Source organism: Chenopodium quinoa, unplaced genomic scaffold (genome assembly GCF_001683475.1).
Source record: "Chenopodium quinoa cultivar QQ74 unplaced genomic scaffold, ASM168347v1, whole genome shotgun sequence".
In the NCBI taxonomy this organism is placed as follows: Eukaryota; Viridiplantae; Streptophyta; class Magnoliopsida; order Caryophyllales; family Amaranthaceae; genus Chenopodium; species Chenopodium quinoa.
In genome coordinates this window covers 10,395,181-10,419,941 of record NW_018743292.1, presented here as the reverse complement: position 1 = coordinate 10,419,941, position 24,761 = coordinate 10,395,181, and the positions used below count along the sequence as shown (strand labels likewise).

At 33.5% G+C, this 24,761-nt stretch overlaps 2 protein-coding genes and 1 pseudogene across 5 annotated transcripts; 1 reads left to right on the top strand and 2 right to left on the bottom strand.

Moving 5' to 3' along the window:
* Positions 1-1,598: 1,598 nt before the first annotated feature.
* On the bottom strand, positions 1,599-9,570 carry LOC110736971 (alpha-crystallin domain-containing protein 22.3-like). Of its 2 annotated transcripts, none has more exons than XM_021917313.1 (3): positions 9,404-9,570; positions 3,930-4,234; positions 1,599-2,232 (listed from the first exon to the last, which is right to left on the bottom strand). In XM_021917313.1, exons 1-3 carry the CDS (start codon positions 9,421-9,423, stop codon positions 1,985-1,987), a joined length of 573 nt encoding a protein of 190 aa, XP_021773005.1. In that variant the 5' UTR covers positions 9,424-9,570; the 3' UTR covers positions 1,599-1,984. The 2 variants fall into 2 exon arrangements, with proteins under 2 accessions (XP_021773005.1, XP_021773007.1); XM_021917315.1 differs by lacking the exon at positions 9,404-9,570 and adding an exon at positions 5,327-5,737.
* A 1,982-nt stretch (positions 9,571-11,552) lies between these two features.
* LOC110735937 lies at positions 11,553-15,300 on the top strand (annotated as a pseudogene).
* A 466-nt stretch (positions 15,301-15,766) lies between these two features.
* On the bottom strand, positions 15,767-22,591 carry LOC110736970 (nuclear transcription factor Y subunit C-3-like). 3 transcript variants are annotated; one of them, XM_021917311.1, is made up of 4 exons: positions 22,418-22,591; positions 22,057-22,114; positions 17,001-17,768; positions 15,767-16,118 (listed from the first exon to the last, which is right to left on the bottom strand). In XM_021917311.1, the coding sequence occupies exon 3, from the start codon at positions 17,765-17,767 to the stop codon at positions 17,018-17,020; it is 750 nt and encodes a 249-aa protein (XP_021773003.1). In that variant the 5' UTR covers position 17,768; positions 22,057-22,114; positions 22,418-22,591; the 3' UTR covers positions 15,767-16,118; positions 17,001-17,017. The 3 variants fall into 3 exon arrangements, with proteins under 3 accessions (XP_021773003.1, XP_021773004.1, XP_021773002.1); XM_021917312.1 differs by having other exon boundaries at positions 15,767-16,115; positions 22,424-22,588; XM_021917310.1 differs by having other exon boundaries at positions 15,767-16,115; positions 22,418-22,587.
* Between the last annotated feature and the right edge of the window lie 2,170 nt (positions 22,592-24,761).

Here is a 24,761-nt window from a genome sequence, read left to right as displayed (position 1 = left end):
GGTTTAAGAAAAGTGATGCTTTTGAGAGGAGGAAATAAAGAAAATGTGAGTGAAAATTTTTTGACAAGAAATAAAAGAGGGGAGAGGGGAGACAGAATGTGAGGATGATGTTTGGCATTGTTGTGGTTTTGTGTTTTTTAGTTTTTTTATTTTCAAAATCATATTATATATATCATATAATGAATAAAAAATTAGTCAAACTTAATAAAATCCTGATAATTTAAAAAACAAAAAACAAAAAAATATGTCAAACATGCCCTAAAGTGTCTATTTTGAATTCAGACCGAGCCTTTTATCCTCAGTTCCTCTTTCTCATTTGAAACGGTTACTTTTCCCTTTTAATCTCCTTCAAATTAAAATTCTCTCAATTTTCTCGAGAAAGAAAAACATTGATGTCCCCGTAAAAACCAAACACAGAGATGCAACAAATAGCTCAACCCATCTCCTTAATCCTCATTAAACCCTCATTTTCTCCATTAATTTCACTAACCCACAAATCCAAATACAAAACCCATTTCCAAAAGCCCATAATTTCTGCAAAATGGGGCAAAAAACGATCTGGGTCTCAAAGATCTCACAAACTCATTATCAATTCAATCGCTTACGTTGCTTCCACCTTCAAGATTCTACCTGAACCGTTGGATTCAATAGTCAGAGAATTCTGTCTTTTGGGTGGTGGAAATGGCGGGAAAATCGGGTTCAAGACCGGCTGCGGCGGTGGCGGAGGAGGAAGAAATCGAAAGAGAGATAAATTAGGGTTTTGGTTGCTATTATTAATTTCATCAAGTTTGGCATTATGGGTTGTTTTGGAGAGAGAATATGATAATGAATTGGTGTTCTGGGTTTTCATGGTTTTAGTTTCTGCATTTGCTGTTTATTGCTTGGTGAAAGGATGGAGGAGAGAGATTAAAAATTGGGTGTTGGGATTTTCTTGTGGAGCTGCATTAATGGGTTTCGGATTAAGAAATAATGAAAATTTTGTGAGATTGGTTGATGAATTTAGGGTTAATTCTTTAAATTTTTCTATCATTAAAAAGAAGAGAAGAAAAGGTAGAAGATGGGTATGAACTATGAAGAATAGAAGAGAAAATGTACTGTAATATTCTGTTGTTTACAGTTTACCCTGTTTTTTGTGCTACTTATTGTTGAAGGCTTAGGGTTGCGATTTTTGCTTTAGCGCAAACCCGAATAGTTGTAATCGAGATCTGTTAATGGGAAGAAATTATTTTATAGCAAAGTCTTTGATTGCCTGTTATATTGTTCTTTCTGTTAAAGTTTGCAAGCAGTTCAATGTTACCAACATTCACAACTATCATAAGTATATAGCACTAGCACAGGAAATATGCTGGCTGGAAAATAAAGATGTATAGTGAGTGCGAGAATGGTAGACTCTTGACGTAAAACTGAAAAGACGATACCTTGAGTGCGAAAAGAAGCAGTCCCGAGAGAAATATTTCTTATTCTGCCTGCAGAAATTGATAATCACCATAGTAATCTACCACCTGCAATATAGAGTTTTGGATCCGAAGCAGATAGAATGACATTGTCTATAATGCAAACCAATGAAACAGAGTAATGATTTGGAAAAACTCCGAAAATTATAAAACCAAGCCCAATTCTTTGATAATTCTAAGTTTTCACTTGAACTGTTACAACATTCAAGTACAAAAGCCACAACAAAATGAAGGTCTACTTGAGAACTGCAAGCAAGCTGCATAATGGACTGCATCTCCTGCTTGCCAGTAGTACCAGTAGCAAAAACCCAGAACAATGTTGCTTGTACATTGCAAATTTCGATAGAATGGATCAATCAAACCTCCCTTTGTTAAGCTGTGTATCGGGATGGACCCAACTGTTGCTCTAAGAAGACTCCAATGCAAACTTCTGGTATAATTTAAATAAATCAATAGGCAGTCATGCCTATCTATTTGTTCTATGATATGGTTTGACAACTAAAGAATGTACATAGAATTCTACAAACACATCAAGCTGATGGTTTCTTCTTTTTCACTATGCCCTCAAAAACACCATCATTTCCATAATGGCCGGATAGATGTAGCGAATCAACAGGTCCTGGCAGATGAAATGAGATGGTAAAGTGACCCGGTGGGCACAGGTTCTGAGATTGCATCTCAAATTTCAAGGAATTCTTGTAGACAGTCTTCTCTCCAGTTGTAGTAACACCCTTGATAGTTACATGTCCAGAAGGCACCACATCACATGTGAAATCATCTGTAATCAAGACAACTAATCAGAATCTGGCATTTTCTAAAAATAGCAAGGGTGATAAATAAGCAGGTTAAGGGCATCAAGGTCACCATGAATAGGATTTCTGTTTTTAACACACTGACCAAGTCCAATATAACTCAGAACTGAGGTAGAGTGAATTGTGGAGGACAAATTTCGACATCTTAGTCTCTCAAATGCATTTACATGAAGGTCACTGATGTGCTGAAAATCAACAGTCATAAATGAGAAATTTTGGCAATTAAATGTCGGTGATTTTTCTTTTCAAGCAAAAGAATATTGTTTAAATAACAATTTCATGAGTCCAAGCAGTGTGATGATCATGTTCTAGGCCTTCTAGCCAAGCTGGTTTATATAGTTAGTCCAAGTCAAAGAATCAATATGTAAGAGATATGTACACAAAAGCAAAAGCATTCTACTCCCAGCCAAAATAATACATCAAATGGGTGTATAGATTATTCTTCACAAGACAAAACATGGAAATTAAGCTGGAGTTAAGAAGCAAAATCATGAAATTTCGTAAATTTATACATAAATCTATTTCCTAGGCACTTCAATATGTATAATACTCCGTATAGAATAAGTTGCCATTTGGTTGGAAGCAAATAATTACATTTCCAGAAAATTTTAATTTCCAAACAATTGCATTTCGTGAGAAGTGCTTAAAATTGTTTGGTTAATTAAAAAAGGAAATCAATCGCCTATTAAGGGAGGTAGGTCAGCCACTATCCCCATCTTGTGGGAACTGAGAAATTCCATAAGTGCATTTTCTTACATAGTTACATATAACTTCCCATGTACATCTTCTGGCTTTTCCCACATCAACCAAAAACTGCTACAACGACAACTACTGCTCAAAAGATCCTGATGGATTTGGTATCATTCATATTGAGAAAGGAACTGAAGGCTAATATCAAGTTAATCAATTTTCAAGAGAGATGATACAGTGGGGTACAGACTTAAGCAAAAATAATACTCATATGGGATATGTAAGATGATGCAGTTTGACCAAAATGGCATATTTCGTGAGAGCTCAGATCTCGATTTTCACTTTTTTAATCAGCCAAAGTCCCAATCCAGAAAGTATTCAGTTTGTTACCAGTTCTGTTTTGTTTTTTTTTTTTTTTTGGGAAATCGGGTGCAAATATACCTGCCTTAATGCTGTCAATGTCAGAAAACTGACAGGGTTAACTTTGTACGTATAGAGTAATGAACCTAGATATAAAAACAGAAAATTTCCAAAGTACCTCATTATACTAGCAAGGGGAGATAAATAATCTAACAATAACCATAATTTCTGTATGTGCAAGGAGCAATAAATAGCCAAATTTTATCAATGCATAGCCAACATCAAATCTAAAACATTATTCAGCATGTGCAAGGAGCCAGAAAAAAAGATAATGATGAATCTAAAAATCATGTCTAAATTTGCCAAATTCTGTTTTAGAAAGTTCAGAAGACACCAAAAAAAAAAAAAAAAAAGTTGTTCAGAGATCTCAAAAGATGATCAAAACCAAACACATTGTTCCAGTATATGCAAGGAGCCAGAAAATAAGATATTCATAATGATGAATCGTTAAACTATGTCTAAATTTGAGAGAATCTCCAAAAAGACAAATAAGATTAACAAAATAGAAAGTGAAGTAAATTTTGCAAACTTGAGAAAGGCACCATAATTTTACCTCTTGCAACACCTGGAAGGGACACTCGAAAGAGGTAAGAATCCTCACTTTCACTAATATCCAACTTCCCAAGAACTGGCCCAATTGCTCCAAGGGCTGCACTGCCACCCAAACCAATTCCGCCCTTCGTAGCAGATAAGATAGGACCCCATTCCTCCTCAGTAGGTTCAGAAGGCAAATATACCAAAGCTGGTTTGGCCTTATCTACAGGACCTAATGGGATATCACTACCTTGTGGTGGAATGGGATCAATGTAGGGCATGCTATTAAGAGGAGTTACATTCAGAGCTGGCTGCAGAGGAGCCCTATAACGAACAAAAAAAAAGCCAGTTATACAGTATATTACCACATAGAAAGAATAAAAAATAAAGTGACATGGGTGAGTTTAAACAGATATATAACCCCCACAGCCATGAAAGTGTTCCCAACATTCAAATACCTCTAAAAAAGCAAATACATGATGCCTAATTCTAACATCAGAGAGTATTGTATGCAATTAGTCATATAAAAGTGACCACCATTATTTGTTATGGCCTTTTCACATCAACCATGAAATTCAACATAAGAAATTTTGAAGGAAATTTTGTAACTAACCACCCCTCAAAACACACTATGTACAACTAACCACCCCTTTTTTACGAAATTATGAAATAACACCCCTTACATTAAAAAAAAAAAAAAAAAAAAAGGTTAGCAATCATCACCCCTTCTCATATTCCGGCCAATTTTCCAACTTGCGGGCTCAATTTTGTATTTTACCTTTTTTTCTCTTCTTTTTCACGATTTTTTTTGTCAACCGTTCACTTTCATATTAACACCATCTCATTACCGAACATTATCATCGGTCATCATCACCGTCCCATCATATTCCTTCCTTATTTTTTTTTCCTTCTCTTGTTGCATTCAGATCCATCTTCGAAACCCACCATCAAACCGCCACCTTATTCGAAGCTCCATCATTCATCCACCACCACCAACCATAGCAACCCTTGCAGTTCCCACCTTCCCTCACGCCAGCAATTCCAACCTGCAACACCGTCATCCAACTAGCCCAATTCCACCAAACTGACACAACAACAAACCAGAACACCGCACCACATCTTCAGCGCCGCTGCACTGCTGCACCCTCAACTTAAGCTCCAACACCAATATATCAGTACCCAGTCAAGGTAGTTTGCTCATTTTGGGTTTTAATCGGGCTTTGTGGGTCAAGTTCAAGAAATCCCCAAATTAATTTTCAATAACCCTAATTTCCAACAACAGGTCAAATTGAATGTTTCATTGAGCAATTAATGCATTATATTAGCAATTCAACACATAATTAACAACAATTAACCAATTAATCGAAGTGTCTTTCATTATATAGCATCAAACGAAGTAAATTATTCTTCAATTACCTTAATTTTTCGCTTCAACCTTTTCCGAATTACACCTTTAAGATGAATTATTGACAGGATTTAGAGAATTCTAGGAGAATTTGGAGAATTATGGGTGAATTTGGAGTTTTGTTGAGGAGCATAGCAGGTTAAATTTCAAAATCAAGAGGAAAAAAACCGAGTCCAAGGGTTTAAAAAAAACAAAAGAAACTAGCCGTTACGTGGACCCCAAGATCAGAAAATTGGCCAGAATATGAGAAGGGGTGGTCATTGCTAACTCTTTTTTATTTAAATTTTAAAAATTCGTAGAAAAGGGTGGTTAGTTCTAAATAGTGTGTTTTGAGGGTGGTTATTTACAAAATTTCCTATTTTAAATTTTTATTACTTCTTACAACTTTAGCATCATATATAATATCAAGTTGTGTCGCTTAAAATTTAATATCACATGCAAAATAAATTCGTACCACCTATTAGAAATAAGTACTAAATATCTTCCCCTATGTTTTAAGGCAACACATATTAGCTTTGAGCCATCATTCTAAAAGACCACTAAGTTCTAGTCACTTAATAACATTTACAATTCATAATATATATTCCTATAACACAATTAAATCTGTACTGTTCATATAATTTAAGGCCAAGACATGCCATCCCATATCAATGGATGACGTGGACCCACATCAATGACATACATGAAACTTGTATGTGATTTGCATTTGGAAAAAAAAAATTAAAAAAAATAAAAAATAAAAGGCTTCGAGCCTAGAATCTATCAACTTCTCACTACCAAAGCTACCAAGTGAACTTTATAACTTAAGAAAAAGTACAACATAAAACATAGAAAAAAAATATAAATTAAGCCAGGAAGTGAAGTTTGAAGACGAAACATTTGGCTTGTGGGTTATCAATTACCTTTCTTGTGCATTATACGCCTAAGTAAATTGTGTGATAATTATCAGATTCTTTCTCTCTTTTTTAAGTTACTCTAACAACTGTGTATCTGATGCATTATATAATGGAATTTTCATGTACTCCAACACAATATTAATGGGATTTTTATGAAGTTAACTTGGTAGCTTGATGGTAGTTTAAAGATGTGAAGTCTATGCAAGGTATGCATGAATTCTAATCTTGTGCTGAGTTTTTGAGATGGTATGTATCGCCCCTCCGGCAAAAAAAAAGTATAGATTAAAATATGAGATTAAGATATTTTAACTTGACCAAATTGTTGAATACTTATGTTTTCAATTAGTTGGCAATGATTGGTTTGATGATCAATAAAATTATAACTAAAGATAATTGTAAACCCCACAAAATTCACTAATGGTCTACACCGTGGTGATTGGTGAAATGGTTTTTTTTTATTAAAAAAGGGTATGGTGGTGGCCTGGGCGGTGAAGAGGAGTGTTTGTGGTGAAGTGGTGGTTGTGGGTGCAGCGTAGGCGGTTGTGGTGGTTTTAAGGGCAGTCGAGAGTGGGAAAGGGGAGGGGGTTGGCAACGTGGGTAGGGGAAAGGGAGGGAGTGCGGTCGCCGGCATCCGGCATCCACGCGTTGAGGGGTCGTTTGGACGCCAGCACGGGGAGGGGTGGCTGACTGTGAGACAGTGGCTGGGATTTTTTTAAGTTTTTTCTTTTTTTCTAATAAATTAAATCATTATTTAATTAAATAATAGGTCCCACTTAACGGAACCCTAACAAATTTTGTTAAGTAGTAGCAAAATCTATATTTTATAACTTTTAAAGGTAGCAAAATAAAATAAAATTTTAGATAGGTAGCAAAAGTCAAAACAGGGTATTTTGGTGGTAGCAAAACTCAAAATTTCCTTCATGAAACAATATTTTTGACTAAAATTAGCACTAATTTTTTTTTTAAAAAAGAAAGCACTAAGTTTTAGATTTGCCACTCAAAATCCAGCTGCATACTAAACAAGTTTTTCTTTTGATCCCAGACTAAATTACAACCTTCCATAAATTGAAAATCCAATACCCTAAATTTAAATGAATGTGCTCAGTGGCTCTATCTCAGCTCATCTGAGAGAGAAGTGAACCACACAATTGCACTTTGTGATGAATGCATCTTATACTTTGCATTTTAAAGTTAGGTCAAACAAGAAACAAATTAATGAAATTTAAAGAGTTAATAGTGCCAAATTTGTTAATTTACCACCAAGCTCTTAATTGCGTTTTGAATAAGGTCTACCATCTTAAACCATTCTATGAATGTTTGAGCTCAGAGGAACAAGAGAACCAATAGAGCTGCTAGCAGTACACTATTAGTCCGTGACCCAGAGCCAAAAGACTTGTGACACCCAGACAACCAAATAACTCAAAAAAAATAAATAAATAAATAAAAAAAACACATATGTTCTTCTATTACAAAGACAACAAGACTTGAGTCAAAACTTGAAACATATCTCTTGCAATTCAACTGAAAAAAAAATTTCAAGTAATGAATGACTATCAACTAAAGCAACTTTATCAGCCAATTATCAGCTTTCTAACCGAAAATGCAATAACCTTTACAATCATAGATAAATTCTATATTCAATAATGTTTTATAACTGTTGGAGGATTATAAAGCCATAGGAGTAGTCAAGACATGCCTTAGATGGTATGCCTAAGACTCTAGGGATCATGGCAACCAGAATTTTGGTGTGAGCAAGAGAATCCCAAATCGGATCAATGCCTTTAAGTTGTTGAATTTAATTGGTTTATAATAGAACAAAAACCCTGGTTTCAAGGAAAAAAAAAAATAGAACAAAAACATTTCCATATTATGAAATAACAATTCAAGATTAGAAGAGCCAAGTTGCATGAAAGCATGGCATAAGAATGACTGCATCATATCAATGTATAAGAACCACACGGTAGGCAGTATTTAAACTCTAGAACAGGCTTCCAAAACTTTATATTGGAGCATTTTCTTCAAAAAAAAAGAGGTTTTCTTTATCTACTCTAGTTAAACAAACAATATTTTAAGTGTTAAATTAATGTGTTAAGAGCTTAAAGATTATCGACAAGAACACAGGAAGAATTACAGCATGCATAAATCACTTGTCACAATTTGGCTCAGCAGTGAATCGTTATCAGCTAGATGTAATTCATTGATTATATAATCTCAAATATTAACATTTATGGTAGCTATTGATTCTTTAAACACATTTATGAAAAAAAAAAAAAAATGATTCATATTTCACATTAATGGTAATGAATGATTCATTTCACACAAAAACAGATAGGAAATCATTTTTTACAATAACTTGAAGATCTTCATTATCTCAAAATTAAGCGAACTTGGTCTTCCTCCAAAAGGTCAACCCGCATAATATCTAAACCGTAAGTGTTGGCATGACACATTAAGGGCCTATTCTACACAGCCAGAATCTAATTCCCTATATATCACTAAATACCGCGAATATACAAAGTATTAAACTTGTTTCTCAAAAACAAGCAACGAATATAGCCAAGCAATCAATTTCGCCAAGCAATCAATTTCATTAAAAAGATAACATGAAAACAAAATCAAAAAGTGAGTATCTACACACATAAACAAACGATAATACTTCATATGATTTTTATAGCATAATCTTTGCCGCAACACCACGAGAACCTAGTCAAGAGACTAAATTTCACACCTAACCGCAAAATTAGCATTTGATTCTCACAAACAAGCAACGGAAATATATCAGATATTGAAGCAATCAATTTCATTTAAACGAAGAACATAAAAACAGCATTAAAAAACCTAAATCTATACACATAAATAATCAGCCCTAATTAAACAGTTTCTATTCATAATTCATTCATTATCTCCTAAAGCTTTCATTCAATGCAACCTCCAAAAATCAAAACATGACCAAAAAAAATCAAAAAAACACTCTGAAATCCAAAATCAAACAACAAACATGTGAAACTATAAACTTCAAACAAGCGATTAAAGTAAAATTAAACAGAGCTTCCAATAATCAAGAATTCGAGAAATTACGCTGAGATCAGAACATAAAAATAGCGAAAAAATCGACAGTTTAGCAGATAAGAAAAGAAGAAAGAGCAAAATTTTGTAAAAAAAATAGTGAAATGAGAGCGTTGTTTGGAGTACCTGTTGGAATTGGACGCCATGAAAGTTGAAGTTGAAGCTCTAGAGTGAGGAGAGAGAGAAAGTAAATGAGGAGAGAGAAAGCGAGAGGAAATTGAAATGGGGAAAGTTTAATAGAGAGGAAAACGGTAATATATGTGCCCTTTATTTGGAGAACATTATTTATACACCTGAAATTGGCTAAATGAAGAAACACGACACAATATTTTTGGAGAATTAACAACTAAAATTAAATAGATTGGATATAGTCCGTCATAATATGTCGATAACCAAGTGTTTTATTTAGGGAAACATAGTTTGAGGTTTACAGGAGTCAACTCTTGAGTTGAATTTTAGGAGAAAATTGTTGAATAGGTATCTTTTGTTACGTTAATAAAATTCTTAATATGTTATTATAAGTTAAGTACTTAAATGTTAAATATATGAAAAAAAAAAAAAAAAAGGAAATTGAAGGTTTACGTAAATTTTAAGGAGCTTATTGAAGGTGTGGTGCTTGAAATTCTTAATATACGTTAATTCTTTTCGTGTAGTTAAGTACTTAAATGTTATATATGAAGTATATATTTTTTGTTTTGGCAGGGTGTAAATGTTGTACTCATGTTATAAGAAAAGAACGTAATAATATATTCATGCACGTTCTTACCTATATTGTAAATGAATGATGGTAAGAAATTTGTAGTTGCGTGAAGTTAAAACAATGAAAGTTCTTTATTTTGTTATGTCAATGAAATATCTAATATATTCCTATAAATTAAGTACACAACACTTTAATCTATGCATGAACGCCCTTACTTATAATTGCGTCAAGAATTTTTATACTAATACTTTTATTTGATGTTCTTAAAAACTCATAAATGCTTGAATGTATTCATATTCTAAAACTTGAGGAAAGTATTAAGTAAACTACTTGAAAAGTTGAAACACGTGTATCCTTCCTAACATAAGATTGAAACTTATGTGAATATTGAACTTTTCTTAATCACACATCCTAAAATACAGCATTACATTTTGTACCCCTCATAAGGAGGACATTTCAATGTTTTTTTTATCTTACATTTTTTAAAAAAATCTTAAATACTACTACTATTTTTTTTCTAATTCACTCTCTTATTCAATGCAAAAACTAATTATCAATCTCCAGTCTCCACAATGACTTATGTGGATCAATCCAAGCCTCATTGTCTTCCCCTCATGAACCCTAGCTTAGCCTAAAGGAGGAGGAGGAGAAAAGAAAAAAGAAAAAAGAAAAAAAAAAAAAAAAGATATAGATAATATATTGCAAGAATTACCATTAAATATTGTAGCGTAGGAAAACTCACATGTTCAATATGTATGAACGAATAAACCTAAATTGTCTTTAGATTCAGAAATATAATCCAAACTTTATAATTTTATTTATGTACACTAATAGAGATCATATTTTTAATACTATAAGTATATAAAACTTAATGAGAGAAACTAATTACATCATCTTTTCGAATGGTAGAACAAATTGTTACCACTATGTTTGGATAATAACAATTTAAAAGGGAGGAAGGAAGGGGAGGAGAAAGTGCATGGAACTTCATTTTTCCTCCAAATGTCTCCAATTTTGAGAGGGATACTAGGAAAAATGAACCCCTCCGAAAAATGAACCCCTCCCTCTCCCTCCCCTTCCTTCCTTCAGTCCCTTATTTGTCCCCCCTCCCTTTCTCTTTATTTCCTCTTATCCAAACAATGTGCACATGAGTTAATCAATACTACATTATATGGTGATTATGGTACAGATCGTAATTAGCCATGAAACCCGCTGCTTAATCATTAAAATTGAATTATATTCAAAAAGACCCTTCTTCACATCAACAAGAATAATTAAAATTCTCGACAGGATATTATTTTATTTTCGCTTGAATTGATAGAATTGATGAAGCAAAAAATTTCGCCTTCAGATCAACTATGATGTTCAGAGATAAAACTAGTCCCGCAATCTATTGATTTTTGGCTTTTGTACTATTAATTGACGTTTGTACCTTTTTCCTTATATGTTTAATACTTCGTAATTAGTAGTTGATGATTGATAGATATAAGAGTTGTAAAGAATTGTTTATAATTTCATAATTAATTGTTAATTAATAAGCATCAATAATTAATATTTCGCAATTAAGAATTACTTATGGGTAACTCCATTTCTCTTTGTTCTTTAGCCTTTTTTTTTTATAAGTCGGTTCCTTTTTGTACTTTACACTTCTATTTTGATCCTTTTTTATAATGATATTTTATATTTTTTATATTCTCTCTTCTCACGTACAACCACCCGACTTGTTATAATTTATACATTTGTCGGTTGTTGCATCTCTCTCCCCTCCCCCCTTTCTCTCTCCTAATTTAATTTTTTTTATTGAACTTAAGTTTTACCGATTAAAATATACTAATTTTCTATTATATATAAAGGTATTGATTTTTTTTCCAGATTAAATTAAATTATAATTTGAATAAGATAAGATAAGGATTGACCATGATATCATATCCTAATAATTTACTCTTTGATTCTTTCCATGTTTATCATGGTACATAATTTTTATATTATTCTTCCTTAATTAGTTCCTCCCTAATCATGGCCTTGTAATCACTTGTCACCTATTTTAGGTGCATATTACTAGGCTCCTAGCATTGTGTTTAAAAAAAAAAAATAGCTCCTAGCATTGTGTAACCCATTTACCACAAAAAAAAAAAAAAAGAAAAGAAAATAATAATAATAATAATAATTAGTATAAACAATTAATAGTTAAACAACCAACCGCGATGCAAACAAATCCCACAACTAAAACAATCATCGGCCAATTGCCAAACAACACCTTAGAATTGTAAGAGTACATCTCAATAATTCAATGGACATCCATTCAAGGATTGGACCGACTAACCATGACATAAGCCCAAACACTTGTAATCGCAAATTTACCCAATTTCCCTCATCAAAAATCACAATTACACAATAAAATAACAACAAAACATCATGCAAATTACTAAATTATGCAAGTATCAAATTACACTACCCATCATCTTTCCTCTCCCTCAAACAAAACACACACATTCCCCAAATTAGTAAAATATTATTAACACCCACATCATAATTAGCATGACAATTGCCATTGCTTATCCTTGACTAATCACATGTGTCATGTTTTACATGAGCCTTCTTGCATGCTTACTCTATAAATAAATAATTCCTCCTTTTTCTTATTTTTCCTTTCTATTTTTATTTTCTTCCTCACAAAATTCACACTCTTTACTCTCAACTCTGCTGGTTTTCATCCTCCATTTCTAAATTTCAGGTCATTCTTTCTCTCCTCCTCTCTCATTTTCGCTAATTATCTAGCTGCATTTTAGTATTTTTGTTTTAATGATTGAATTAATTTCTTTTTACAGTAAATTTCCCACTTAGATTTCAACTAATTGAGCTGAAAATGTTGGATTTTGTAGCAATTTGAGTAACCCCATTATGATTGTGATTTATGTTGATATTATCGTGTAATTAAACTGCAAAAGTGCCCTTTACATCTGGGAATAGAACCCAGAAAACAGCTATTTTGTTGAAATTATTAAAAAAAAAAAAAAAAAATGTATATATCTTGCTGATTCTCTGGAATTTGTCTGATTACTTTCCAATTTTTCTTTATACGAGTAATATTTTTTTTTCTTTTGATAATGTAACTTAGTAAAATGTGCTATTATTTCTTAATACCAGATACTTGCTTAAATTAATGCGGAGTACTATCTAGAAAGTTGTATGAAGTGAAAAGATTTGTAAGATTCAGAATCTACTCCTTTCAACTTAAATCTCTTGATTTTTAGCATCTGGTTGAATAATATATAGAGGTAAATAGCAAATGTAGTAGCAAAAAACACCCTCGGGTAGTTGTTGGGTGCACCTAGCTCATGGTACACCCGGGTGCACAATAGAGGTTTTATGTACGTGTAGTTAAGTTCGTGGAATTGTTTATAAAAACTTGACAAATTGCTAGAAGTGGATTTGTTCATAACATTGCAATATAGTGTTAATGTATAGTATAGTCCATAATTGACAAATAGATATCTGATATTTGTGCTATCAGTAAGTTGGAATGAATGAATTATATGCTTCGCCCCGGTCCTTACTGATCGGATTCTGTGTTAGTTTGTTGTTTCTGTTGTAAATCATCTATCTACGTATAGCAATACTGTATGATGTGCTTAGTTCGAACATAATTTGTTATTGATTAGACATGAAATTAGTGTTGATAATCCAGGTATCAGCAACGTGATAATCAAGATGAATGCAAATGAGGATTGTTGCTTTCTCCTTTACTTCATCATGGGCACATATTTCGGCCCTGATCTCAAAGGGGAGAAGACCCAAAAGTCGGCGTTACAGAGAATTGCGGAAGATCTTCCTCCCTATACACTGGATCAGTTGGCAGATTCCCACATCAGAACCTCTGAAATCGAGCAAATTTACTATTATCTTGTAAGGAAAGCGGATAGGTCACTCATCGTCAAACTACCTGTGTTGTTACAGTTCATTCAAGGAAATCATCCTTCCCAGGGTGAAGACTTCCTTACACTCTTTCCTTCCCATTTGCATCCTCAAACAGAGTCACTTAACCATAGCAGAATTGTAGCAAGTGTTGCATTTATTCGAAATCCAGCTATCTTTTATATCAAACAGGAGGATATTGAGAGGTTCAAGAAGCTGACAAGACTAGAAGAGCTCTTCATAGAAAACACTGTTGTAAGGCTGCCGAATGGTATATATCTGGAGAAGGGCGATGATGATGACTCTGAAGAGGAGCCCATCTTAAGTTACTTTCGTGAGTGTAAAAGTCCTAAAAGGAAACGTCGATTAGAGGAAATTTTGGAAACTGAGAATCTGAAGTCACCAGTCACTTCAATTGGCTTTTCCACCATCTGGAGTGAGAGATGGGCCTGGTATTGTTATTCTCCCTTCCCAGCCAAGCAGAGAGGAAATGCGTCGCATTGTGGAGATAGCAAGAAACGCATATGCAGTGACTGGAAGTGCAGCAAAGGGTCAGGTGGGATCTGTTATCGGACTGATGGACATTAGTGAATCTGAGGATTCATACCTATTCCGCGTTGCCCTTCCGGGAGTTAAAAGAGAAAACAGTAAGTACCGACTAACACATGATCTTTAATTTACAAATTGTGTGCCTCTACACAACGTCTCAAATTTTCATTGCAGCTGATTATTCATACAGGTGGTTAGTTGGTTTGGTCGGTATTGACTTAGTCAGGTTGTCTACGATCTTGACCCCAGAACTTTTGTTTGAAAACAGATCAGTTAGCAAATTTTAGATTGCACAAGTTGGAGTGTTGGACTAAATTTGTTTCCACCAAAAAACTAAATACTGCTTCAAATTATTTGTGTGCTTAACATTGCTCCTTGATCATGTATATGCAGGAGCATTCCAATGTGAGGTAGACAGCGATGGCAGGGTGGTGATAAAGGGAGAAACAATCACAGGCGAGAAGAGAGTTTACCGCTTTTCACAGACATTCATCATGCAAACACAAAACTTGTGTCCAACAGGACCCTTTTCTGTCTCATTTCAGCTGCCAGGTCCAGTTGATCCCCAAAGATTCAAGGGTAGTTTTGGTTCTGATGCTATCCTCGAGGGTATTGTGATGAAGCAGATGCCTTCAACAAGATTAATCAAATTTGGCGGTGAGCAGTAAAATCTGTTGAGCAAAAATGTTGCATTGCTAGATATTCCCAGTAAGCAATGTATGACTAGTAAGCCATTGTAAATTCCTAGCTGACAGACATCCCACCTTGTGTAAATATTCGTAGCTACTAGCTAATTTCCGTATGACCAGAATGTAACAAGACTGTCAACCTTAACTAATAATTAGTTTGACTTTACCTATGTCCGGTGAATCGGTGATATTAAAAACTAGTGAAATTTAAATTGTGCTGGTAATCTTCTATCAGCAGTTCCACAAAACTAGACCCGGCAAAACTAACCCTGCCTCAGATCACCCAACCCACCCTTGAAACAAAACCGAAATCACAAGAATTAACTTGTTAGACCCAATTCACCCAAACTATACTAAAACTAAATTGAACGACTCCCGCAGTCCTGCTCAAATAATACCTGAACCAATGACACCTCAACTGATACGAAGTACAGCAAGAGCGAGGGAGATTGATATCAGAAACAGAGGGTAGCTACGTAGCTAGTTAACACTAAAATACCAGCTCACATATTTTACTTGAAGATTAACCCATTTCCTACATACTCCCCACGAACATCCGAGGCCAAGTCAGCTTGAGGCACCAGAGAGAGCAACCAAATCACCGAACAGTCCCTGGATTTTTATACAAATAGAAGATAAATCCACATGAACACCAATAACTAAACTGTAAGATAAGTCATGCATTCAACCTTCTAAAAGGCTTCAATGGCAGAGTTTAGATAACTCAAAACAGAACTGTCCTACTTATGCATTCTAATTCGGTAAAGAAGACCAACTAATATCTAGTAGCAGAGCTATTGATGACAGCCATTAAATCAAGTACCTCGCAGTAACAACTGAGGTGAAACAAACTACACAAGGTAACAAAACACAGGTTCTACCAAAGATAAAGCTACTCTGATTATAGAAAACCAAAATGTCGCTCTATCCCCAGCTTGCATTCAGCTTACGCGTCCTCATTCAGCATCCGCGTTCTCATTCCCATCTGCTAAGAGCCAGTAAGAAGAATTGTCTAGTTAGAAGTTCACATATTTGAAAGAAAAATCAATCAGTTAGATAAATTGAACAAGTTATAACATAGTGAAAGACACTTGAATTGGCCAGGGAAAGGAATGTGAGAGGGGGAAGGAAAAAGAGGGCGGGGAGATTGTATAACTTCAGCTAATCTAGGCGTGGGCTACAGAAAATTTGGCTCTTATTGCAAACAAATTTCAATAACTTTAAGAGTATGCAATAAGACACCAATGACTTGTTACAAGACATGGGGTGACTTCTGGTTATTTTTTTTTATTTTTTTATTTATTTTTTTTGAATGGAGGGTGACTTCTGGTTATAAATAAAGGAAATAACCATCTAATGTAAATATTAATTTTATCAAAATTACAAATGAAGTTGCCTAGTTAGTGAGTTGGACAGCTGTAGAAAAAAAAGGCACCTTCAAATAGGATCTCCAAACCAAATCCACACCCCAATTATGAAGGATTACTTTAAAGTGCAACCTTCCAGTCAAAAGGCCACTCTTAAACAGTTTTCACAGCACAGCCCTTTGACCACCAATCTAAAGTGCCATTAACAGTTAAATGACCAATTTTAAGTGTCAATTTTCGAACACCATTCTTAGTCATTTGCATGCAGATAAACTCATAAACGACATTTCGTAAATTTCTACAGTTGAAGGTTTTCGATCAAAGATCCTGAGATCAAAAATATATATATAAATAAATAAAATTCCCAACTTGATGGTGAACATTGTGAACACAGAATGACCTTCTAAACTTCTTCCATCTTTCATTCGTCAAGCATCCAGCTATGTGCAAGTCAACAGTTGGACAATTTGCTATTGAATTAGGAAAAACAATAAGGTGCCAACCTTTACATTGAAGGATGCTAAGCATCAGAAGAAGATTGCTGTCGCTGTGGTGGTTGCTGAGGCCACATTGGCTGACCCATGTATGGCTGAGACTGTGCAGCATATGCATTAGGATTTCCCATCATCACACCTGGAGGTCCAGCCTGAGCTGGATTTTGTGCCGGCGGCATATAGTAGTAGGGAAGTGCATCTGCAGGGCCAGCAACAGGCATGCCTGTTCCTCTTGGGAGAGTGGCAAGCACATCATCCTTCAAATCCTCCCTTGGCACAATGTCCACCAAGAAGTCAAAGATGTCGGTTCTTGTGATCGCTGCTGCAATGTCATTCTTCTGTAAGGTCCTCCTCTTGTTCTCCTCAGTGTGGTTCCATGATCGCAGTGACAGCTCAAGTATAAACATCTCACACGCCCGTGCAAACACAACAGGAGCCTCAGCTGAGATCATCCGGACATCCTCATCAGCCTTCATGATCTTCTTGATCCTCGCCAGGGGAAGGCTGTGGTTCTTAAAATCTGTGACCTTCTCAATATCCTGGTACTGATTCTGCCAGAAGGACTGGAGTTGCTGGTGTAGCTGCTGCTGCTGCTGGTGATGAATCTGCTGGTAAGCAAGCTGGTGCTGAGCCATCTGTGCCCCAGAGGGTTGTGCAGAACCATGGACAGGTGCCCCAGTAACTTGATTTGGTTGGTATGCACTACCATATGGAACTTGACCGGCACCACTCACTGTTCCAACTGCCGGAGCTTGACCATGCCCTTGCTGGTCCATTCTGGAATAATCACAAAGAAACAAACATCATTTAATTTAAACTTTACTCGAAATCTTATTAGGTATTTGTACACTAAAGATCAGAGTGTTTCATAGAGTTCCAAGAAAGAAAAACAATAACGGAAACCAGAATATTAACTGTCAACTGATCAAAATTTCGCAGCAATAATATGGCATTTTTTACATTTGTAATCAACAAGTCGGCTTCACATAGTTTGATGATGAATCACCCGATTGTTTAGCAGACACTATCCATAAGATTCGGAATGATTTTAATTCAAAATTACTCCATGTATTTAGGTACTTGTAAACATGGCATATACATGTATATCTCTATAATTCAAAGCTGAATCACAAAATTCCAATGATAGCATCATAAATGAGAAATGCCAATAAAAATTAATTTCCATGCCCTTGTGTAATCCATCAAATTTTATCCCGACTAGTGTCAGCATAGCAAATCAAGGAACAAAGGATCTTCATACAGAATTATAGAAATGTAATCAACGCATTCAAGATGAAGAGATTAAAAGTCAAATGGCTGAACAAACTGGACATGTGATTGCATCATGGTGAATCACCCAAAGATAACATTGCAAATTCAATTCAAACAAAACAAAGTATGATAACACAATTAAGCAGATAAACAAGAAACGAGACAACACACCTAGGCAATATGAAAGCAAACTTTTGAGCAGAACTCATGAAAGCTAAATCTCTGTACAAAAATGCAGCTGCAAAATACATAAAATAACACAAACCCTACGAAAGACAGTGAATGATCGATCAAAATGCCAGCTAGTTGGTGGGAAAATGGGTTTGGTCCAAATTCTATGATTCTACTCTCACGGCCCAGAAAACAAGCCTACCTCGGCCCATACGGTGAACCTTAATAAAACAAGTCATAGACCAGGGAAGTATAATTAAGACTAATATAATTGAATTTCCGTCAAACAATAACTTAATAAAGAATGAAGATAATGTACTATAAATAGTGTATCTGTGAAAGTATAATCTAAAGCTTGAGCCGCAGATAGGTCGCCTAACAAGCAAGCCAGGGGTGATGAACAACAGGAAAGATAAATTTATGATTTGGATTGAACAACAGCATTCCCTTTACCAATGCTATATAACTAGTTCTTGGTGTTTCCAGGTTGAAGCTATAGTAAGTTTAGAGCCCATCAAACCTCTTTCATTGCCTTCAACTAGAGGCAACTATAATCAAGTAACATCCCATAAAATAATGCAACAAATCCGGAAAACTGGCAGTAATGCAGTAAGTAATTAAACCAAATGAGAAGGTTCACTAAAGCATAAGCCATATGACAATCCCAACAGCATATCCAAGTCCACTTACCAGGTTTCTAGTTCTAATTACATTCATGGGCTGTTACACTTCCTACAAGACATATACTTAAAGTCCCTCCTAGCTATCAAATATAGTAGTCTAACACTCTTACCACCCACTCAAATGTCTCACATCTTTTAAGAGACAATTAAGACACACTGTTGAGAAAGTTCGCTGTCTGGTGGTTGTCGTATTGTTAAAGGAAAGGAGAAATTTACTATAGCAATATTGCAATAAAGAGCAACACATTCAGAGCGGCATTAGATTTTATTCAGGCTTTTGTGAATCAGACATCTGTCACTCTTTCTAGGAATACTGCTTTGTAAGTTTTCCAAAAGGAAAATCTTCATGAAAGCGCCAATTTATTCAAATACTCCTAAGTAAACATGATTTTCACTACATGCCGTTTAATCAATTCGCATTATGGTTCATAATCCTAGAAAGGGGAAGAGCACATCCTAATATATAGATGTAAAGAACTTGAAAATATGTAAAATTCAAAGTTCATATGTTTATCAAGTAATTAAGTTACTCCAAAATCAACAAGATCTAGTATCATGAGAATAGGAATAAATACAAATAACTCATTAACAAGTTATCTTCACCACAGCTACATCCCACAGAAAACAATAGTGCCATGTGGCAAAGAACGTGTACCATGTATGGCTCCCCTACCCCCACCCCCTACATATGGTCAAATTTGTAAACTTTGAACCTTACAAAATCAAATGGAGCAACCAAAATTGCTACCAACAGTCCCAGGATATTATGGAGAAACACCAAGGTAGATTTATCTTCATCATATTACTCCAATTGTCCCTTTTAGTTCTTTAATATCTAGAAAAGTAGAAATACAACCTTGAAGATCCAGTAAGCCAATAACATCAAGAGCACTATTTTATATCATATTTTCCTTCTGTCCACAAATCTTGATTATTTCACATTTCTATTTGTTTGATTGACTGCATCATTATCCTTTCCGAAAGAGTTGTCATTAAGACACTAGGCAAATCTGAGATTAACTGTGTAAAATCAATACATAACAGTCAAGGCTCCAAGAGGCACTTCAACTGGAATATTTCAATAATGATCAAAAGAAGCTTCTTCAGCAAACAAATCCAATTGCATGCTTCACCCTTCAACTCTTCAAGTAACCCTCAATCTACTGATTTACATTCTCATATGCGATCTTAAAATGGCTAAAAATACTGGAATCCTGGTTAAATGACTATGAGCAAAAATCCATGAAAGACAATCCAAATGCATCCAAAGGCAAGGATGAAGTACACATACATCTAAACCAAGTGGGCACTTGGCTCGAAAGAAAACAAACAAAATAACCTACATGGAAAACTTAGATTAATAAATAACTTTGTAGAGTTCAAGATCTAATATTGCCCAAAGGTACTTATCCAAAACAGATTTTTCCAACCTCAAATGTCCAAGTGATCAAATTATTCACAACAATGTTGTGCAATACACTCTTTTCTCTTTTTCACCCAAGGGAAAAATTACTGCTTCAACAACCTTGCTTGAAGCTGTACTAAACTTGATAGTTACAACAAAACTAATTAGACACTCATCCAACTTATAGCTAAGTTTTTCTTCAATATACTGCTATGAACCCACTTCAGTTCAGTGACTTCAGTCTCTCAACATCCGAAAATGCATTTCGATTACTCGTGCTCAAAGATGCCTCACTTTTCTTAATACAACTACGGTGTACTTTGTGATTTCCCCAACTATATATAAATGTAGTCAGCACTTAGCACTCCCCAATACAGTCAACCAATGTGTACCTTTTTTTCCCTTACAAACATCAAGGTTAATTTAGTAAATATATCCAATTCTCAGATTTTTCTTTTTAAGTTCCAAATTCGGAATAAGTTAAAAAAGAAGAATATATAGTTTGAGTGGGCTAACATTCAACAGTGTGTTTGGAATCCAAGCATTAATAAGGAAATCAATGTGAAAGTGAAAAAATCCGAGAATTCTTTAGTTTGACAAAATTTGGGTGTTGAGAAGAAAAATTATGGATAAGTAAAACTGAGCAAGTTCGAGTACCGTAGACCTTCTTATTCTCCGTACTTTGCCAATTTTGTTTTCCATAGTTTTTTACTTCGAAAGTGATTGAAAAAAGGCAGGAAATCAAGCTAATAAATATCTTAACTGATTTAAAACTCTAATATTCTCAACAGATTTCCATACTACAAACAAACCAAACAAGTGAACGTTAAGGATTTTAAAGACAATGTAAGTTAAATTGGACCGTTAGACGCAAGATATTATTGGGGCATACCAAATTAGGTCACAAAAATAATTACTACAGACATAAAAAAAAAAAAAAAAAGTACTCCGTTTATACCCTAGACGACGCCAAAAATGCGAAAAACAAACATACATAGGAACAGTTTTGTAGTAACTAGTTGTATAGAAAGACAAAGACAAAGGCAAATATTGGTTTGGAATTATTAGACATCTCATGAAGGTGGTCCAAAGAAACCCCCCAGCTCACACATACTTAAACACGTTTATTAAGCATTAAACATACAAGGAAAAAGGAGGGTATTCAATAAAAGCTGATTTAACCTTAATTTGACAAGAAAACACAAGGGGAGAGATCGAAATAGTCGAAAATAGAAATAAAATGAATGAAAATTGAACTATATGACCAGCAAACATCAATTTACATTCTGGGAATTTGAGTGGCTACTCGTATAAAGCGTTGAAATTGATTAAAACCATATAATTAAACATCTTTTTTGATTTCGAATAGCCGAAAATTGCAACAAATAACGTTCGCCATGAACCAATTACACCAAAATTATAGGGTCTAAAATTCAAAATTATAATCACTCATAAAATTACAATCCAATAAAATTACATGCAAATCTATACCCATGCAAAATTAAAACAGAGAAATCAAAAAGAATCAAATTACCTTAATAAACGAAAAAAATTAAATTCCCAGTAATTTCCTTCTACTAGTACACCACCACCTGAAATAAGAAACAAGAACACAAATTCAACCGATCAAAAAAATACCATTAATTACATAGAAAATTGAAAAAAAAATTGCATGAGATAAAAAAATCAAGGGGTGCCTAGAATTAAAATCAGAAAATAAAATTCAAATTTTATTTGAAACATTGATCCCATGATTTGGGGAGGTGGGGATATGTAAAAAAATCAAATCTTTACAAAAAAAAAAATCGTTTCTTTTTTCTAAATTTAGGGTTTTGATTTGATTTGGGAAAACCCAGAAAATTAAAAAATCAGAGAAATGAGGAGAGAGAAAGTACACTTGCAGAGGTTTGAAGAACAACGGGCTGCTGCAAACAAATGAATCTTCTCTGTTGTTTTTCTAATTTTTTTTTTTTTTTTTTTTTTTTTGACTTCGGTTTTTTTTTTTCTGTTTGATCAAAGCTGAGAGAAAAGAAAGAAATAAAAGAGAAGTTTGATTCTGTTCTGACTTAGCAATGTCAGAAATAGAAGGGTTTTATATTTTGTTTAAATAAAAATAGGGAAGCCTTTTTGCATTGACTATTTTACCCTTTTAGGAAGTGGAAAAAATAATTAATTAAAAAAAACTTTGGTTTATAAGTTAATAGAATAGAATTAAATTAAATTAAATTAAATGAAAATTGTCTTTTTCTTTCATGTCATTATGTGTCCTACTCTCACTTTACCAACTACAAAAAAAAAATTGAAAGCATTTGCCACCTCCACCCCTTAAAAATAATAATTGACTATAAAACCTAGGTAGGTTATCAATCTATCATTAAGGATGAAGTCATGTACATTCTTGATTGGTTTACTCATGATGATATTTATTTTAGGTAATGTTTGAAATTTAAAGAATGTAATTGTTAAAGTTTTTAGTTGGGAAAGATACTATCACTTTCGCGTAATCTAATCATATGGGCGATTTATTAAGTTTGATAATAGTGACAAAAGAAAAAATAATGATTATTTTTTACGTATTCAGTTTTAAATCTATTTTTGTTAAATTTCAATTAAACTTCTGTATAAATTATTACAAAGTCACAACATTATTAGCCACACCATCTCATTAATCTTGCCAGTTTTTATGTACAATACTTCTTTGTAATCAACCATGTGTAAAACCTAAACCCTAGTGAGGAATGAAACAACACACCTAACAATTCTAACATACAAAGTATAAAATTAGACATTTAGACTTCAAAATTAGAAATACTTTCACATATCTATCACATTGACATGCATACAATGCATCATAATATAGATTAATTAAATGGGAATTTAAGGTAAATTCTTTAATTAACTCCTAGTTTTAGATCAATATTACAAATGGTACATCAATATTACTCCCTCTGTCCTAGATTAAATGACACGTTGGACTTTTTTTCTTTCAAAAAAAAAAATTACACGTTGGACTTTTTTTCACTATTCATATATTAACTTTAACTATAGTTTTTTTTTTTACTAACATAATAAAATAAATTTTATCATAAAATATGTTGTAAGATAAGTATTAATACAAAGTTTCATAATATAACCATTATTATTTTTTTATAATTTTCATTAATATTTAATTATATAAAAATAAGATCAAACTTGTGCATTGACTTGTGTGCAAAGTTTGATTGTGTCAGTTATTATGGTACAGAGAGAGTATCTTTTTAGCTTTTTATATACGTAGTATTAAATACTTAATAGGATTTGCATGAGGCGGATTTTTTTAAAAATTATTGAAAGACGATCAATTTGAAAATAACTTTAACAAATTTTATGGTAACTATTAATTTGTAATAAGTTTGAATGTATTTTAATGTGTATTTTCATAAATACATGTTTTAAAGGCCAATATTATTTATCTAATACATTGTGAGTGTTTTTAAGGTAAAATTTACGTTTAAAAAAAATAAATTTTTATAGTATATGTACGGTAACTTTAACTGCTTATAAGATTAACCCGTCTTACAATAATCTAATGAAAATCTGCCTTATTCAAGAGTTTGTGTTAAATAGTAATATCAAACATTAAATCTTCATCACATAATTTAGAAGTGTATGTCTCAATTAGATTACGATGCACGGTTTTAATAAAAAAAATTATAGTATAGAACTCGTATATACAATGAATCTTTTCAATTTTGTCATAAATTCATTAGAATGAGGTTTCTTAAAAGAAATACAGTTTGAATATTTCAGGAAATTTATGGACGTTTGAATATTAGTGTTAAGGAATTGAGGAGAGGGAATAATAGATCTTTAAATCAAAAGAAAGGAATACAGTTGCTATTCAATTTACTATACTTCGGTTTTCTAGGTTAAAGTTGTTGAAAGAACTTAATTAGCTTGTTTACGAAGTATCACACAAAAGAAAAAAAAAATCCTTTCAAAATAAAATATAATAAAATAAAATAAAGTAAACTATCACAAAAAAATGACATCATCAATGGTTTTAGGCGGGAAAAAATTTCATAAGAAAGTAACACGTATACAGTTTTGAGGAGAGAAGATGTAAATAATGTTTTGTTTTAGTAATAGTTAATAAAATTGGCCCAATGATATCGTTATAAATATGTGAATAAAAGCTGAAACTTGCCTTCAATTTTTTTTTATTTTTTATTTTTTTAATGAAGAAGAGGCACTACAATA

Excerpts from the sequence above, each read along its gene's own strand:
- LOC110736971 (XM_021917313.1), bottom strand. The coding sequence starts at position 9,423 with ATGGCGTCCAATTCCAACAG. Across the intron at positions 4,235-9,403 it reads ATGGCGTCCAATTCCAACAG|GGCTCCTCTGCAGCCAGCTC; the intron begins GTACTCCAAACA and ends TGTTCGTTATAG. Across the intron at positions 2,233-3,929 it reads CCTTCCAGGTGTTGCAAGAG|ATGATTTCACATGTGATGTG; the intron begins GTAAAATTATGG and ends TCTTGATTACAG.
- LOC110736970 (XM_021917311.1), bottom strand. The coding sequence starts at position 17,767 with ATGGACCAGCAAGGGCATGGTCAAGCTCCGGCAGTTGGAACAGTGAGT.